Source organism: Populus trichocarpa, chromosome 14, assembly GCF_000002775.5.
Source record: "Populus trichocarpa isolate Nisqually-1 chromosome 14, P.trichocarpa_v4.1, whole genome shotgun sequence".
Taxonomy (NCBI): domain Eukaryota; kingdom Viridiplantae; phylum Streptophyta; class Magnoliopsida; order Malpighiales; family Salicaceae; genus Populus; species Populus trichocarpa.
The window spans coordinates 125,989-140,757 of NC_037298.2; the positions used below are offsets into that span (position 1 = coordinate 125,989).

General features: G+C 34.0%; 2 protein-coding genes across 3 annotated transcripts; both read left to right on the top strand.

Annotated features, from left to right (window-relative positions):
* Positions 1-1,370: 1,370 nt before the first annotated feature.
* Positions 1,371-4,560, top strand: LOC18104733 (uncharacterized). The gene is made up of 6 exons (XM_006374671.3): positions 1,371-1,787; positions 2,012-2,156; positions 2,420-2,680; positions 2,827-2,908; positions 3,569-3,765; positions 4,021-4,560. The coding sequence occupies exons 1-6, from the start codon at positions 1,519-1,521 to the stop codon at positions 4,294-4,296; spliced, it is 1,230 nt and encodes a 409-aa protein (XP_006374733.1). The 5' UTR covers positions 1,371-1,518; the 3' UTR covers positions 4,297-4,560.
* Positions 4,561-5,537: 977 nt separating this feature from the next.
* LOC7497298 (protein STRUBBELIG-RECEPTOR FAMILY 5) lies at positions 5,538-10,855 on the top strand. 2 transcript variants are annotated; one of them, XM_024584969.2, is made up of 16 exons: positions 5,538-5,983; positions 6,898-7,030; positions 7,147-7,218; positions 7,320-7,385; positions 7,545-7,616; positions 7,699-7,770; positions 7,855-7,926; positions 7,998-8,063; positions 8,316-8,381; positions 8,467-8,756; positions 8,916-9,190; positions 9,317-9,588; positions 9,761-9,881; positions 10,003-10,139; positions 10,254-10,410; positions 10,559-10,855. In XM_024584969.2, the coding sequence occupies exons 1-16, from the start codon at positions 5,881-5,883 to the stop codon at positions 10,685-10,687; spliced, it is 2,103 nt and encodes a 700-aa protein (XP_024440737.1). In that variant the 5' UTR covers positions 5,538-5,880; the 3' UTR covers positions 10,688-10,855. The 2 variants fall into 2 exon arrangements, with proteins under 2 accessions (XP_024440737.1, XP_024440738.1); XM_024584970.2 differs by having other exon boundaries at positions 5,539-5,983; positions 7,315-7,385.
* The last annotated feature ends 3,914 nt before the right edge of the window (positions 10,856-14,769 follow it).

The following is a 14,769-nucleotide window of genomic DNA, read 5'->3' on the forward strand; positions in this document are numbered from 1 at the left end:
GATGTCACACAGCAAAGTTGTCGGATTCTGTCAGCACTTGGCACCAAGTACCCAAAGTGGAACAAATGATATTTTGTATTAGTGGAAGGAAGACGAAGAGAATGAATAACAAAAAAGTCACCTACGAACTGATGATTCTAACTCTTTTATGTGCACAGCATGTGCAGTGTGGCTGATGACAAGGAACTTGCTGCTTACTTTGTTTTCAAGCAAAGCAAAATCACTTTAGAACCTCGTCTAGTGTGTAACTCTCTTCTTTAAGAGACAAGATAAGGGCACTATTCAATTTCTAAGAGGGACTGATCATCTTGAAGGCAGTATAGTAAATCTGACAAGCTGATGAACTGAAAGCGTGATCCAAAAGAAAGAGATTTATGCAAAACCTTTTATTTAGTGCCATTGAAAAAAAAATTATTGACTATATCCTTAAATTTGCGGTAATTATTCATGCCATGTCATTTTCATCGCTATGATTGGTTTGGTGCTGAAAAGTTAGAACAAGAGGGGGAGTGAATGGTTGCTATGTCTGCAGTATCCCTTGAGGCTTTTCACCAATAAATTGCTATTAACAATTGGAGAGGATGGAAATAATTGCCAATGCTGAGTCTATGCGTGATCTTGTAGCTTATGCATATCCTCTTATCCATGAACTTGAGAGTGGTATCTTTCTACTAGTAAAATAATTTGGCATTATTCTAGGAAGGGATTGGATTGGGTGGATATTCAAGTGATCCTGACATGACACATCCTTTAAGATTCTCCACTAAAATTAAGTACAATTCCCTTTTTTCTCAATATTTTAACCAGAACCAAATATTTTCATCAACTTGCACTCAAAATTGTACTATAAATATATAAACTTTTGTGGATCGTCCAAAATCAGACAGAATCTCAACATAGTAAGGGGCAATGTTAGAAATCAAATAATCAATGGATACATTAACAATAATAAACTAAAATTGTCCTACTCAAAACTTTTGTGATTATCTTAATTTTCCCAACCAAGAAAATTGTAATTTGTAGTAACAACTAACAGCCACTAGGAGGAAGGAAAATAAGAAAAGAGAGTAAAGTGTTCCTTAGTCCTTCAATGTTTAAAATGTATAGCTTAGCCCCTAGAATCTTGCTAACCATTGTCTTGTTTGGACACTATTTGGTTTTTCCTTAATCCAAAACGCAGTCATTTCATGATTTAAATTCTTAGAGAAAAACCCACATGGTGATAGATTAGAGAAAAGCCTAACGACACTCAGCAAGTAAAGAGATTAAGTTATAGGTTCTTAAATATAAAGGATTAAGTCATAATTTAATTCAAACAACAGGGACTAAAGAATAATTTACTTTAAAAAATAAAGAGAGAGAGAGAGAGAGAGAGAGAGAAATGTCGTGACAGAAAAGTCAGGGAAATCAAAGAAGCAAAGCTGTGAACTTAGTTAATGACCGACCGATCTTCCATCCTTTGTTTTCTTCTATCAGCCAAAAGAAATTATGGGTTTTACTTAGAATTGCTAAAGAAAGATGGGTTTCTTTGGTTTCAATGGATCATCACTCTATTCTTCTTTAAAATCTTCAATGGATTTTTGGTTCCAAAATGAAAGACTGAATTTTTGTTATGGATGTGCTATTCTCTTTGTTCTTCTTTGCATTATCCTTTACAACTTCTCCACAAGACTGCTCAGATTCTTCTCTTCTTCTTCTTCTTCTTCTTCTTCTTCTTCTAGGCGACATAGCGTTTCTTTTTCTTCTCCAGCTGCTTCTGCTACTGATATTGCCTCCTCTAATTCCAGGTACTTAGCTTTTCTTATTCGATATGGCCCCTGTTTTTTAAGAGAAAATAATTATTTTGTCCTTTTCTTCTACGTGGATGCTTTCTTTTTGGTTATTTTTCATTTTTGTTATTGATGTGGTGTTTGTGTTGAATTGGGGTTGGTTTAATTGAATCAAAGTTTCAATCTTGGGTGGATTTTTTTCACTGACATGCAAGTTCTGTTATTTTCTGCTGCTTATGCAGGGTTTCAGAGATTGTTTCAGTAGCTGACTTGAAGTTTTTGATTGAGAATTTGGATGAGAAGCTAATTGAGAATGAGAAATGGGAAAACGTTACAAATAAGAGAAACAATCTTCTAGCATATACTGCCAAATGTTTCAAACCTAAGGTTAGTTGCCTTCTACTACTAATGTTGTACTGTTTTCAATTTGCTAAAAGTTTTCTCCTTTTGGTTGGTTGAATATATTAATTACGTTCATTTCAGAGTTTAATTTTTAATGTGTTTTATGAGTTCATTACTTATGGTACAAAGGCGGGGCTTGACCAATTGATTTCTATTTTGTACTGGGATCGGTTATTATTGGTGGAGACTGGAGAGTGCTATTAGAGTGAATTAATGTAACGTGGTGTTTTCTTGTTGCATATTTGCAGGATGCTCCTATAAAGTACTTGAGCTTGACGGTGTTTGAAAATTGCACCATGGAGGTGCTAAGGGACTTTTACATGGACAATGAATACAGAAAGCAGTGGGATAAGACCGTGGTTGAACATGAGCAGCTGCAGGTGGATAGAACTAATGGAACTGAAATTGGTTGCACAATTAAGAAATTTCCTCTCTTGACGCCAAGGGAATATGTTTTAGCATGGAGATTGTGGGAAGGAAAAGATAAAACGTTTTATTGCTTTATTAAGGTAATAATCAACTGCAATCAGTTTGAAAGCATTAGTTAGTTGTTGCATTTTACAAGGTGATTTACCTGCATGGACTTGCTATCATGAATTTATCATCTCGATGGCTAATTCTTAATTTATATTTTGATGTTGATGATCATGTCTAGGAATGCGAATACCCTTTAGCTGTAAGACAGAGGAGGTTTGTACGAGTGAAGTTCTATAGATCTGGTTGGAGAATCAGTAAAGGTAAGTTCCTGACCTGGCTTTTTGCAGTGATTTCTTGTCATTGCAAAATCGTCAGACAAACAAAAAAAGAGCATGATGTGTCTCGTTGTGATATTGAACTTTTTTTTACATTATATAGCTCTTAAGTTTCATATTTATTTGGAATTCAATATTTTCTACAAATCATCTCCCTGACATTGCAGTGTAGACGAACATAAAAAACAAACAAACAAGGAATGAAACGTCTCATAATGAGCTTTATTGACACTGATTTTGGGCCTTTTATTTTCATATTTGTTTGGAATTTAGTATTTTAGAGAGCTTGCATGTTTCTTTCCAGCATGAAGTATTTAGCTCAGACTCAGTTTGATTTATATCATGTTTCCTTCTGGAGTTTGTATTATTATTCATATAGTTAGAAATGGAACATCCTTTGGTGCTACTGAAGGTTTCTTCATGCAAGATATTGATCACTTTTGTTTTGGTTTGGTACTTTTCATCATCTGGTCAATGTTTGGAGACTATGTCCATGATTTTCAATTTGCCTGATCTCTTAGTTCTTCTTAAATGAAAACAGTTTATTTTTGGATTGTCTATTACCTATTCTTTTAACTCTTCCTAAATGGAAGTAGTTTACTTGTTTATTGATTATTTTGTAATTTCAATCACTTTATTTTACAGTCCCTGGTAGAAACGCTTGTCAGATCACAATGTTTCACCAAGAAGATGCTGGTTTGAATTTGGAGATGGCAAAGTTGGCTTTCTCAAGGGGCATATGGAGCTATGTATGCAAGATGAATGATGCACTACGCAAATACTCTCTGATGAGTCATCCTTGGACAGGTCCAGCTGTTACTGCAGTGACTCTTATCCAGAAGGTGAGCACCAGCATCTTGAAATACCGATGTTGTTAAAGAAAATATTTCTGACTTAGCACAGCCTATCAATAAAATACTGGTGAAGTCAAGGTTTCCTTAAGAACATTACACATAATATTCAAAATATGTAGTGTAAATGACTCAGTTTCCAAAACCTTGGGTAGGTGATTAAACTGCCAAAATTACTGAAAACGAAAAAATTACTTGCTTCATTATATTGAGATCATCAAATTTGTGTTTTCTCTTGTGGCATAGGTTCCACCTGAACTAGAAACATTGAACACTGTTGTGGATACTCAGGCAACTTCAACATTGATTGCTGCACAGGGACTAGATACTGGTGAAGCCAAAGAGAAGAAATTCCTGAGAAGGCCATCTAAAAAAATTGTCGCAAATGGTCTGCTTCTTCTAGGGGGTGTAATCTTCCTGTCCCGTGGGCACTCTAGCCTTGGTGCCAAAGTTGCCATGGCATATATCCTGACAAAGCTGAGAAAACATGATGCCTCGTCAGGCCAAGAAAGGGAAAGATGATGTACATGATGACATTGTATGACCAAGACTAATGGTGGTGGACCTCATAAAGCTTGTTACCGCATATTCTGTTAACTAGAGCATGGAATCTGACATTTATGCATCTTAAGGAGAGTGCATATTTAGTCCGTGTAGGAGTGAGCTGAATTTCTTTCTCATCAGTGGTAGTTTGGTTCCTTGAATACTAAGTGTATAGAAAAGTTGTGACTTAATTATTCTTATTACCATTTTCCACTAATGTAATTATCAAGCCATCTTCAGGAAGTCAGGAGCCAACACCAAGGTGTGAAGATTGAGCCAGCACCAAAAAGTTTGGAAAGCTTAAATGTAGAGAGCTCTCAATCTTGTATCCTCTTGAAGACTCGAGATTTGCAGTATCAAGATTAGCCGTGACGAAATTGCTGGGCTGTGCTCGATTGTCACTGCAGTTGCTCATGCCTTTAAAAGTGTTTTCTAAGTTGTTTTTTTGGCTGACAATTTTTTTTAAAAAAATATTATTTTAATATACTTTTAAAAAACTTTCACTGTATTATTAATCACATTATAAATTACCAAACATAATATAGGAGACCTTTTTTGTTCTTTATTTGCCTTAATTTGATTTGACTTTTGACCTAAAATTCAATTCAAGGCTGCCATAACTGAATTAAGGATACAAAAAGCAAGCTTGAAAAGGGTACGAATCATATAAAATGATCGTAACAAAGCTTCATATGGCAATTACCAAATTGTGGAGTGTTTATTGACAGGAGACATTCTCTCCTAGTGATTTTCCATATTCCAGGCATCTTTCCTAAATTTTCATTAATTTACTCCTGTATAATTATTGCCATCCTTTCAGTTAGAATATATTGATATGAATGAAATAGATTATATTGATACGAATGGAATGGAGAATTATGCTTTGCCATGTTATGTAGAACTTTCAGGGAGTTTAGAACTTACAATATCACCATATAAGATTTTTCTTTTTTAAAAAATAAAAATATTATAGATAATAACTAAGAAGATGTGATTATTTACTTTCTAAATACCATAAAATTTCTCATATAAATAATTGTAATGTATGCGCAAATTGGCTTGAAGATACCTTTGACCATCCGTAAAATATAAGGATACGTAACTATAGTAGAAAAAAAAACCATGGATTATGCAAAAGGCTCGGAGAAAAACCATGGATTATAAAAGGAAGGAAGACTGTAATAGAAGGCTTTATTACTTGGCAATAACTTGGAAGGCTGGAAAACATTGACAGACTCTCATTTCTCCTGATCATTCGCTCTCCTTTTTTTCTCTGCAAAAATGCCACTCACTTTTTTAGCCCTCTTCCTTCAAAAATAGCCAACTTTTCTTTTCTTTCTTTTTTCTCAAAAAAGAAAATTCCTCAAGCTTCCCCAGCCGAAGAAATAATAAACAAAGAACAGGAGAAAACTCCCATTTCCTTGTTGCTCCTAGAAGGCCAGGAACTTGTTGTTCTTGGCTGAATTCTGAAACGTCATTATTCATCGCCATCCCCTTGATAGCTCGAATATCTTGTTGCTTTTATAAGCTCATCACTCTTTTCTTCTGCTTAAATATTGGTTTATGTTTTGGTGTAGGACAATGCACCATAGTCTTGTAGGGTTCTTGATTGTCTCTCTTGGAATTCTGACCACCTTGGTCCATTCAAAGACTGATTCTGATGATGGTATGTACCGTACACCATTTGTGGATGCACTGAAATTCTAATTGATTTTACTTTACATTTTGTTTTGATTCTCATGGTAATTACCATAGTTGAATGAGGTAATGGTGTTTAGGAACTATATAACATTTTGTAAGGTTCCTTTCTCAGATAACATATATATGTCGGCTCTTAAGGTTGATCAGAGGTTGAAATTTCTGTGCATGTTTAACCTCAGGAGAGAATGTAATTTGATTTATTTAACACCATTCAAGGGTGATCTATGATCTACATTGCCTTTATCAATACCATAACCATTTGTTGTTTAATCAATGGATAGTGAAAGCTATTCTCTCTAAATGCAAATAACTTCTGATGGGGTGTTCTTAGTTTTCATAGATTGGATCTGTCAAGGCATATTTACAACTACTTCTTCATGTATATCTAGATAAACACATTCATTATGAAAATAATTATGCTGAAAAATTCATTTCAATACACAGTTGTAATGTTTGAATCAAGTTGAACCCTTTTTGAGGCTAAATAAATAATAGAAGAAAACCATAAGCTCAATTTTCACCTCCAATAGTCCAATGGTCTAGGTTTAAAGCGGAACCTGTAATGGAATGCGAACCGATGGGTTTAAGTTATAGAAAATAGAAGCTTTTCTTTAGAAGTATTTCAATCTGGTTATTGGATCCCTTATGCTCCACTGAAGAACTGGTTGTTTTAGCTATAAGTTTGGACCAAAACTGGATACAAGTAGGCTTAAAAGCTTCAAATATTCGAGGACAGCTTTAAAACTCTGAACCCTTCTTTTATGATCTTCAATCACATGATCATAATTTGTTGAGTATCTATATGATTAGAAAATAATAAGTTACTTTCATATGTAGTTGTATTTAAAGATTCTGATGTTTCCAATATTGCGATTGCAGTTTCGGCTTTGAATGTGATGTTTACAAGCTTAAATTCTCCTTCAAAACTGAGTGGATGGAAATCTAGAGGTGGAGACCCTTGTGGAGACTCATGGGAAGGGATCCAATGCTCAGGCTCATCTGTGACTCAAATGTAGTTAGATTTGCTTATCTAAGTATATCCGGTGAACAGATCTTATATTTCATAAATTTAGCAGGAATAACCCTGAAATTTCTGAATGCTGCCTTCTATTTGTCAAAATTTTGCAGAAAGTTATCTGGACTTGGACTTACTGGATCACTGGGTTACCAGCTATCAAACTTGAAATCTGTCACCTACTTGTGAGGCCCAGCTTCTAAATCACAGCACTTCTTACACTACTTTTTTCTGATGAAGGAACATAACGGCCTCAATGCTTTTTGTATTATTTGTGATAGTACAGTGATGTGAGCAAAAACAACCTCAATAATGATATACCATACCAGCTTCCTCCCAATACAGTTAACTTGTAAGTCTCCTGACATTTTCTTTTATTAATATTGAATATACAAACAAATTTATCTGGAGCAGGATAAAACAAGCCTTTTTTATTTACCCTAGCTCACTTTTTTACTGGAAAGATTGAATACAATGCGTTTGATATTAATCTTGTAAGTTTAATATGCAGAGATCTTTCTAATAATGGCTTCACTGGCAATGTGCCGTACTCAATTTCACAGATGACTAAACTTCAATACCTGTAAGCAAACTTGGTCTGTCCTTTGTTACCAAACCTTCCAGTTGTTCAGAATGAATACTCATTGTTTTGATGCTTCCTCCAGAAATCTTAATCATAATAAAATCAATGGACAGCTGAGTGATATGTTTCAAAAACTCACTAAACTCAAAACAATGTAAGTACTACTAACCGAAATCAAAAGGCGTGAACTCTTTTTCTTGTTGAATTTATGGTCCACACTCGTGGAGATGAATGGCAGGGATCTATCCCACAACTCGATCTCTGGGAATCTGCCTCAAAGTTTTTCTGCACTCAAAAGCCTCAGCACATTGTAAGAAGTGGTTATAAAATCTTCATTAATGTGCTTTTAGTTTCTTGTTGTGATTGTTTGCCTTTGTACAGTCATTTGCAAGACAATAAATTCACCGGTACCTTAGATGTCCTCGCCGCACTCCCCCTTAAAGATTTGTAAGTTACCTTCTGCACAGTTCAATTAACAGCTCTAGTTCTTGAGTTTAGGTGAGAAATATTGATAATTGTACAAAATTCAGAAGTCCTCAATCACTGCATTAATTTGATAGTTGGATACAGCATATGTGAGTAGGGTTCACTTTGCACTTCACTTGATTCATGTATAAGAATGATGAAACTTAAATACAGTAGTTGATGTTAGTGGAGAGTAAAGGACTCACTGACATGCATCCACTGTTCCACCGGCAGGAATGTTGAAGACAACGAGTTCACTGGCTGGGTCCCTGATTCGCTGGAGGGCATTGATAATCTGGAGTAAGAGCACTCTAAATCCGCATTTTTTTTAGGATGTAGGTTGTAAGAAAATGCTTCGCTGACTTTGTGATTCTATTTTCTGAAGAACCGGGGGGAATTCGTGGTCATCTGGTCATGCTCCTCGTGGTAAATCTAGTTCAGCCCATGAAAAGGGAGGTGGAAAAAAGGGCATGAGTGGACTCGCTATAGCTTTAATAGTAGTTGCTTCACTGGTTGTACTTGTACTTCTCCTATTACTATTTTCAAGAAAAAGGTCCTCTCCATCTTCAAATTTTCTTGACGAGGAGAAAGGTAGCCGGCATAGAGCATTTACTCCCCTTTCATCACAAGAACTATCCAATCACACGATTGCTTCCATAAAGAAAGAGTTTAAAGGTATTTATTTGACCGACTTCCAGCATCATTTTATGGTTGACAACTTTGCTATACTTTCTGCTCGCACCATAATGTCACTGTTTAATGATGTCTCGTGCCAACTGTGCATTCTGATGGCATTGTTGGTGTGAAATTAACAATATGATTTGCTGGTGACAGAAACTGAGTCACTCAATTCATCTGGTCCGATTGATATAAAGACTTTCCAAAAAGCTGCTTCCATGGGCTACAAGCCTCCACCTTCCAATTTTTCTCAGTCTATAAATGACAACCAGTTTGCAAGCTGTCTAAATCCAGGAAGAAACACCTCTGTTCGTGCCGTAGCTTTTTCGTTGACAGATTTGCAGACTGCTACTGGAAATTTTGCACCAGGCCGACTTATTGGTGAGGGTTCCCTTGGTCGCGTCTACAGGGCAAAATATCCTGATGGGAAGGTATGCCTAGTCATTTCATATTTTATGTGCTTAATTGTCACTGGATTTACACAGAATCAAACACAATTTGCAACGAGAAGTTTGGATTTTGCATTCTTGAAACATAATTTATTTTTTGCTTGTCAGGTTTTAGCTGTCAAAACGATTGATTTATCACTTCTTCAAGGTGCAAAGCCAGAGGATTTTTCAGAAATTGTCACAAGCATCTCAAAAGTTCACCATCCGAACATTGCTGAGCTTGCTGGTTATTGTGCAGAACAAGGGCATAGCATGTTGATATATGAATATTTCAGGAATGGCTCACTTCATGGTTTCCTGCATGTAGCAGATGACTACAGTAAACCACTAACTTGGAATACCAGAGTTAGAATAGCTTTGGGCACGGCCCGCGCTGTTGAGTAAGTTAATACAAACACATGCTCATGCAACTCGATTACCTGAAATGGATAGTGGCTAAATGCTTAGATTGTTAGAGTAAGGGAGCAGATGTACTCCCACCTGCAGAATGATTCCCCATAGCTGTTTCCTTCCCTTCTTTTCTCTAACGAAGTAAGTACATTTTCACATCAGGTACCTCCATGAAGTTTGTTCTCCATCCTTCATCCACAAGAACATCAAGTCATCAAATATTTTGCTTGACAATGAACTCAACCCATGTCTTTGCGACTACGGGCTGGAAAACTTTCATCATGTTAGTATTTCTTGAGACATAAAAGATCTCCTTACCGCGAGCATAGTTTGGAAATGTGTTTTCAACGGATCATAAAATTAACATAATCCATGTTGATCACTATAATTTTTCTCCTTTTCAGCGGACAAGCCAAAACCTTGGTGTAGGATACAATGCGCCAGAGTGCACTAAGCCTCCAGCTTATACAATGAAGAGTGATGTTTACAGCTTTGGAGTGGTGATGCTGGAGCTATTGACTGGTCGGAAGCCTTTCGACAGGTATGGTTACACTACTGCTGCAATCTTTTTATTCACCATTTGCTAGTGTTGTTAGTCAATGTAATCTCCATATCATAACTAGTTAAGCTGTCATATTTCTTTACTTCCTTGCAGTTCGAGACCCAAATCAGAACAATGTTTGGTCCGATGGGCCACCCCGCAACTGCATGATATTGATTCATTGGAAAAAATGGTTGACCCTGCATTGCGTGGGCTATACCCTCCGAAGTCAGTATCTCGATTCGCTGATATCATTGCCCTCTGTGCACAGGTAAGAACCGGCTTCGTTTTATATCCCTCCATGCCAAGGAAATGTTAGTGCAGGATAGATTTCCTATCTCTTTTTCTCACAAATTCAAAAGGTTGGTGAACTCTTTAAAGAGAAGTAATATTTTGCGTTGCATTTTTGGTATTACTAGGCGGAGCCTGAATTTCGGCCACCTATGTCAGAGGTAGTCCAAGCATTGGTGCGATTAGTTCAGCGATCGAGTATGAACTTGAGAGACGATATTACAATTTCTAGTCAGATGGAGGATTCTGACTACTAGTGCTGTGTTCTATCAAGACTAATATAGATCAAAAGATTAATTTCTTCTTATTTGGTTATGCCTCTTGAATATGTCTTTGTTAGTAGGCTTGGCTGCCTAGGACTTTTGGAGATTTTTTCTTTTTATTTTTACGCATGAAAGATTTTATGGAGAGATTCATCTTCCTAAGCGAGGTAGCCTTCATGTTGCTTGTCAATGCTATTGTTATTTAATTGTCATGATCTAAATCTCATATCCATGACTAGTAATGTAAGAACGATGTACTAAGAATATCTTATCTAAACTAAGCCTCAAAACAAACATATCAAAAAAATAAATTATTTAAAAATACATAGCATTTTATAATCTTCAAAAATATTATATTTTTCAAAACTAATGAAATCAAATGACAGTTCAAAACTTATCATCAGTAATTAAAGCAAAAACAATAATTCATAATATTTATTACATTTGTCAAAATCCAAACTTAATTAAAACAAGGTAATAATGGAGCGTCTAAGACAACGAATCAAAATTAAAATAAAAATCTTACGAAACAAGTAAGGCATACCGACCAAAACTGAAGAAGTAAGAACACTCAACAAAGTTCACATGTTAATAGAAACTAAGAACCTGAAATAATATTAAAAATAAAGGGTGAGTTCAACCAACTCAATGAGGGAATAATATTTAATATATATTTTAGATATTAATAATTTGCAAATCGATTTATCTTGATATACATATACATACTAAGTATATTATTATAAAGTAGGAGAATATATGTCAGAGATCAGATGACAATCGAAGGTGATCAGATGACACCCGAAGGTGACCACTGTGGGAGGATCAGTCGTCATAGGCTAATGCCTCTCTCACCAGCTAGGTATACAGAATACTATGTGCACATAGACTAACTACTCTCTGTTAGCAAAGAGTTACTGACAATTCCTATATCAAAGTATAATAGATATTTACATAATTATCAAAGCAACATATATCATATCGAATAGAATTTAGTTCAATAAAATACGAATATAAATTCAAGAATAGATGAGTACTCTGAAAATAAATCAACATATATAAATATTCAAGAAATTAACTAGTCATGCTCATCATATAATCAACATACATATTTATTTATATTATATGCATATTAAAGATTATCCCACTCATCCAGAAAAAATAAAACTAAAGGGAATATCGGATGAAACACTCAAAAAATTTATTGAAAATCGTTAGGAGAACCTACAACAATATACGAAATATACTAAAAAAAACCCCAAAACAACACAAATAAAAGATTCCAATGCATAAAAGAAAACCAGGTTTAGTCTCCTAAGTTTAGGGACTAAAATGATAATTTTCCAAAACAGAGACCAAAATGTAATTTTACCAAAATTGGAGGACCAAACTGTAAATACATAACCATACTGAAATTTTACCCATAAAAAATCCTCAATTCTTTCTAGAAACAAACCAGGGACCGAACTGTAATGTTTTTAATTCCTATATCAAAGTATAATAGATATTTACATAATTATCAAAGCAACATATATCATATCGAATAGAATTTAGTTCAATAAAATGCGAGTATAAATTCAAGAATAGATGAGTATTCGAAAAATAAATCAACATATATAAATATTCAAGAAATTAACTAGTCGTGCTCATCATATAATCAACATACATATTTATTTAAATTATATGCATATTAAAGATTATCCCACTCATCCAGAAAAAATAGAACTAAAAGGAATATCGGATGAAACAATCGAAAATTTTATTGAAAATCGTTATGAGAACCTACAACAATATACAAAATATACTAAAAAAAACCCAAAACAACACAAATAAAAGATTCCAATGCATAAAAGAAAACGAGGTTTGGTCTCCTAAGTTTAGGGACTAAAATGATAATTTTCCAAAACAGAGACCAAAATGTAATTTTACCAAAATTGGAGGACCAAACTATAAATACATAACCATACTGAAATTTTACCCATAACAAATCCTCAATTCTTTCCAGAAACGAACCAGGGACCGAACTGTAATGTTTTTAAAGTTCAGAGACTAAAATGTAAGTTCCTGAAATTAAAGTACCAAACTGAAAATATTCCAAATCAATTTCCAGGCCCCGTTTGTTTGCTGGAAAGTAGTTTCCTTTTGGAAAGTGAATTCCAGGGAAAGTGAATTCTGGGAAAGTATTTTCCGATATTTGGTAGTGTAATGGAAAATAAGTTGGAAAACACTTTCTAGTGTTTGGTTATGTTATGGAAAATGAGCTGGAAAATAACTTATTAATGTTTTATTTTTTCAAGTTTATTAAAATAATAACGAACAAATCTTACAAATTAAAAAGTTGAATGGGAATGAAATTGAAAAAAAATATAATTTCATAAATTATCTTAGATAAAATAAATAATAATCAAAATAATAGAGATCAAATAAAAAATAAAAAAAATTAAAAGATGAAGAAATTAAAATAATAATAATTAACATTTCTTAAATTATTTCAAATAAAATAAGTAACAATTAAAAGAATGAGGACCAAATTTGATAGATAAAAACTTTCAATAAAAAAATGATAAGGAAAAAGCAAATAGCAATTATAAAAATAAAGACCAAAGTTAATATAAAAATTAAATTTTAAGAGATGAAATTAAAAAATAAATATTCAAAACAAAATATATATAGCAATCAAAAGTTTGAGAATTAAATTTGATATAATCAGCAAATAATGACATTTCTAAATTTTTCACAACTTTCGGAAAGTGTTTTCTGCCCAAATTTTCCAGGAAAACACTTTCCTGAAAACCAAGCTAAATTTTTCTTTGACTGAAAAGTGTTTTCCGTTGACCAACTTTCCTAATAGCAAATAAACACATGAAAGTTTGGAAAGTGGTTTTTCGGAAACCACTTTCCGGAAAACAAACACATCCAAAAGGGAAAATACTTTCCTGAAAACCAAGTCAAATTTTCCTTTGACCGGAAAGTGTTTTCCGTTGACCGGAAAGTGTTTTCTGTTGATCACCTTTTCTAATGGCAAACAAATATAGAAAAGTTTGGAAAGTGGTTTCCCCAAAATTACTTTCCGGAAAATAAACATGGCCTGAGATTCATCATCTTTAACTTCATAATAATACTTCCAGAATTCCAAAATACGTTTAGGGTCAAATTATAATTTTCCAAAGTTTAGGGACTAAACTGTAATTTTCATAAATCAATGACCAAAATAAAATTTCATCATCTTCAACCTCAAGACCATTCTGTCCAGATTTTCCAGCAAAGTTGAAATGAATTTCTTAACCCATAACAAATCAATATAAACAAATTAACTCATAAATTCTTATTCTAACAATACACCTGAAATCAATTACTTAACCTTAAACTTCAATAATCATGAATCAATCTTAACAACATAAACTTAAATCCTTATAGACCATAATCTCTTCTTTAATCATTCCATAAACAAATCATAATTGAAAATAACATTAGAGAAAACCACTTATTTGCTACTTCCATCTTTCTTAACCCAAAAACTCAAGATCAAAAACTGAAATCCTTGGTTTGATAAGAGGAGAGTCACAACGACCACAAGACTTAGAAGAGAGAAAAACAATTCTCTTACAACTTTTCCTTATAAACCTGGGTTAACATAGGTTGAGTTTGGGTCGATTTGGGTATACGTAGGTTAACATAGGTTGGTTTTGAGCCGACTTGGATTTAAGTTTAAACCTTATATTATTAAATCTAGTGTGATAAGTAGGTCAACTCAGTTAGGTTGTTGATTTGAGACCTAGTTAGAGCATAATTTGAAATTAAATAGGTGGGGGTTCAGTTAGGTTATTGATTTGAGACATTAAAGCATGATTTTAAATTTAATAAGGAGGGGGTGACATGAAGGGGATGCTGAGCGTTTGTTGTCATGTGAATATTTCTGACGATCAAATTAGGATAAAAATAAAGCATTTTTGGTATAAACACAAAGATGATGACGACACCTAAGGAAAGTAAAATTATATACATACACTCACACGCAACAATAACATACACTACAATTAATCATACATGAAACTCTTGATGTATATCAGAAAGAGATT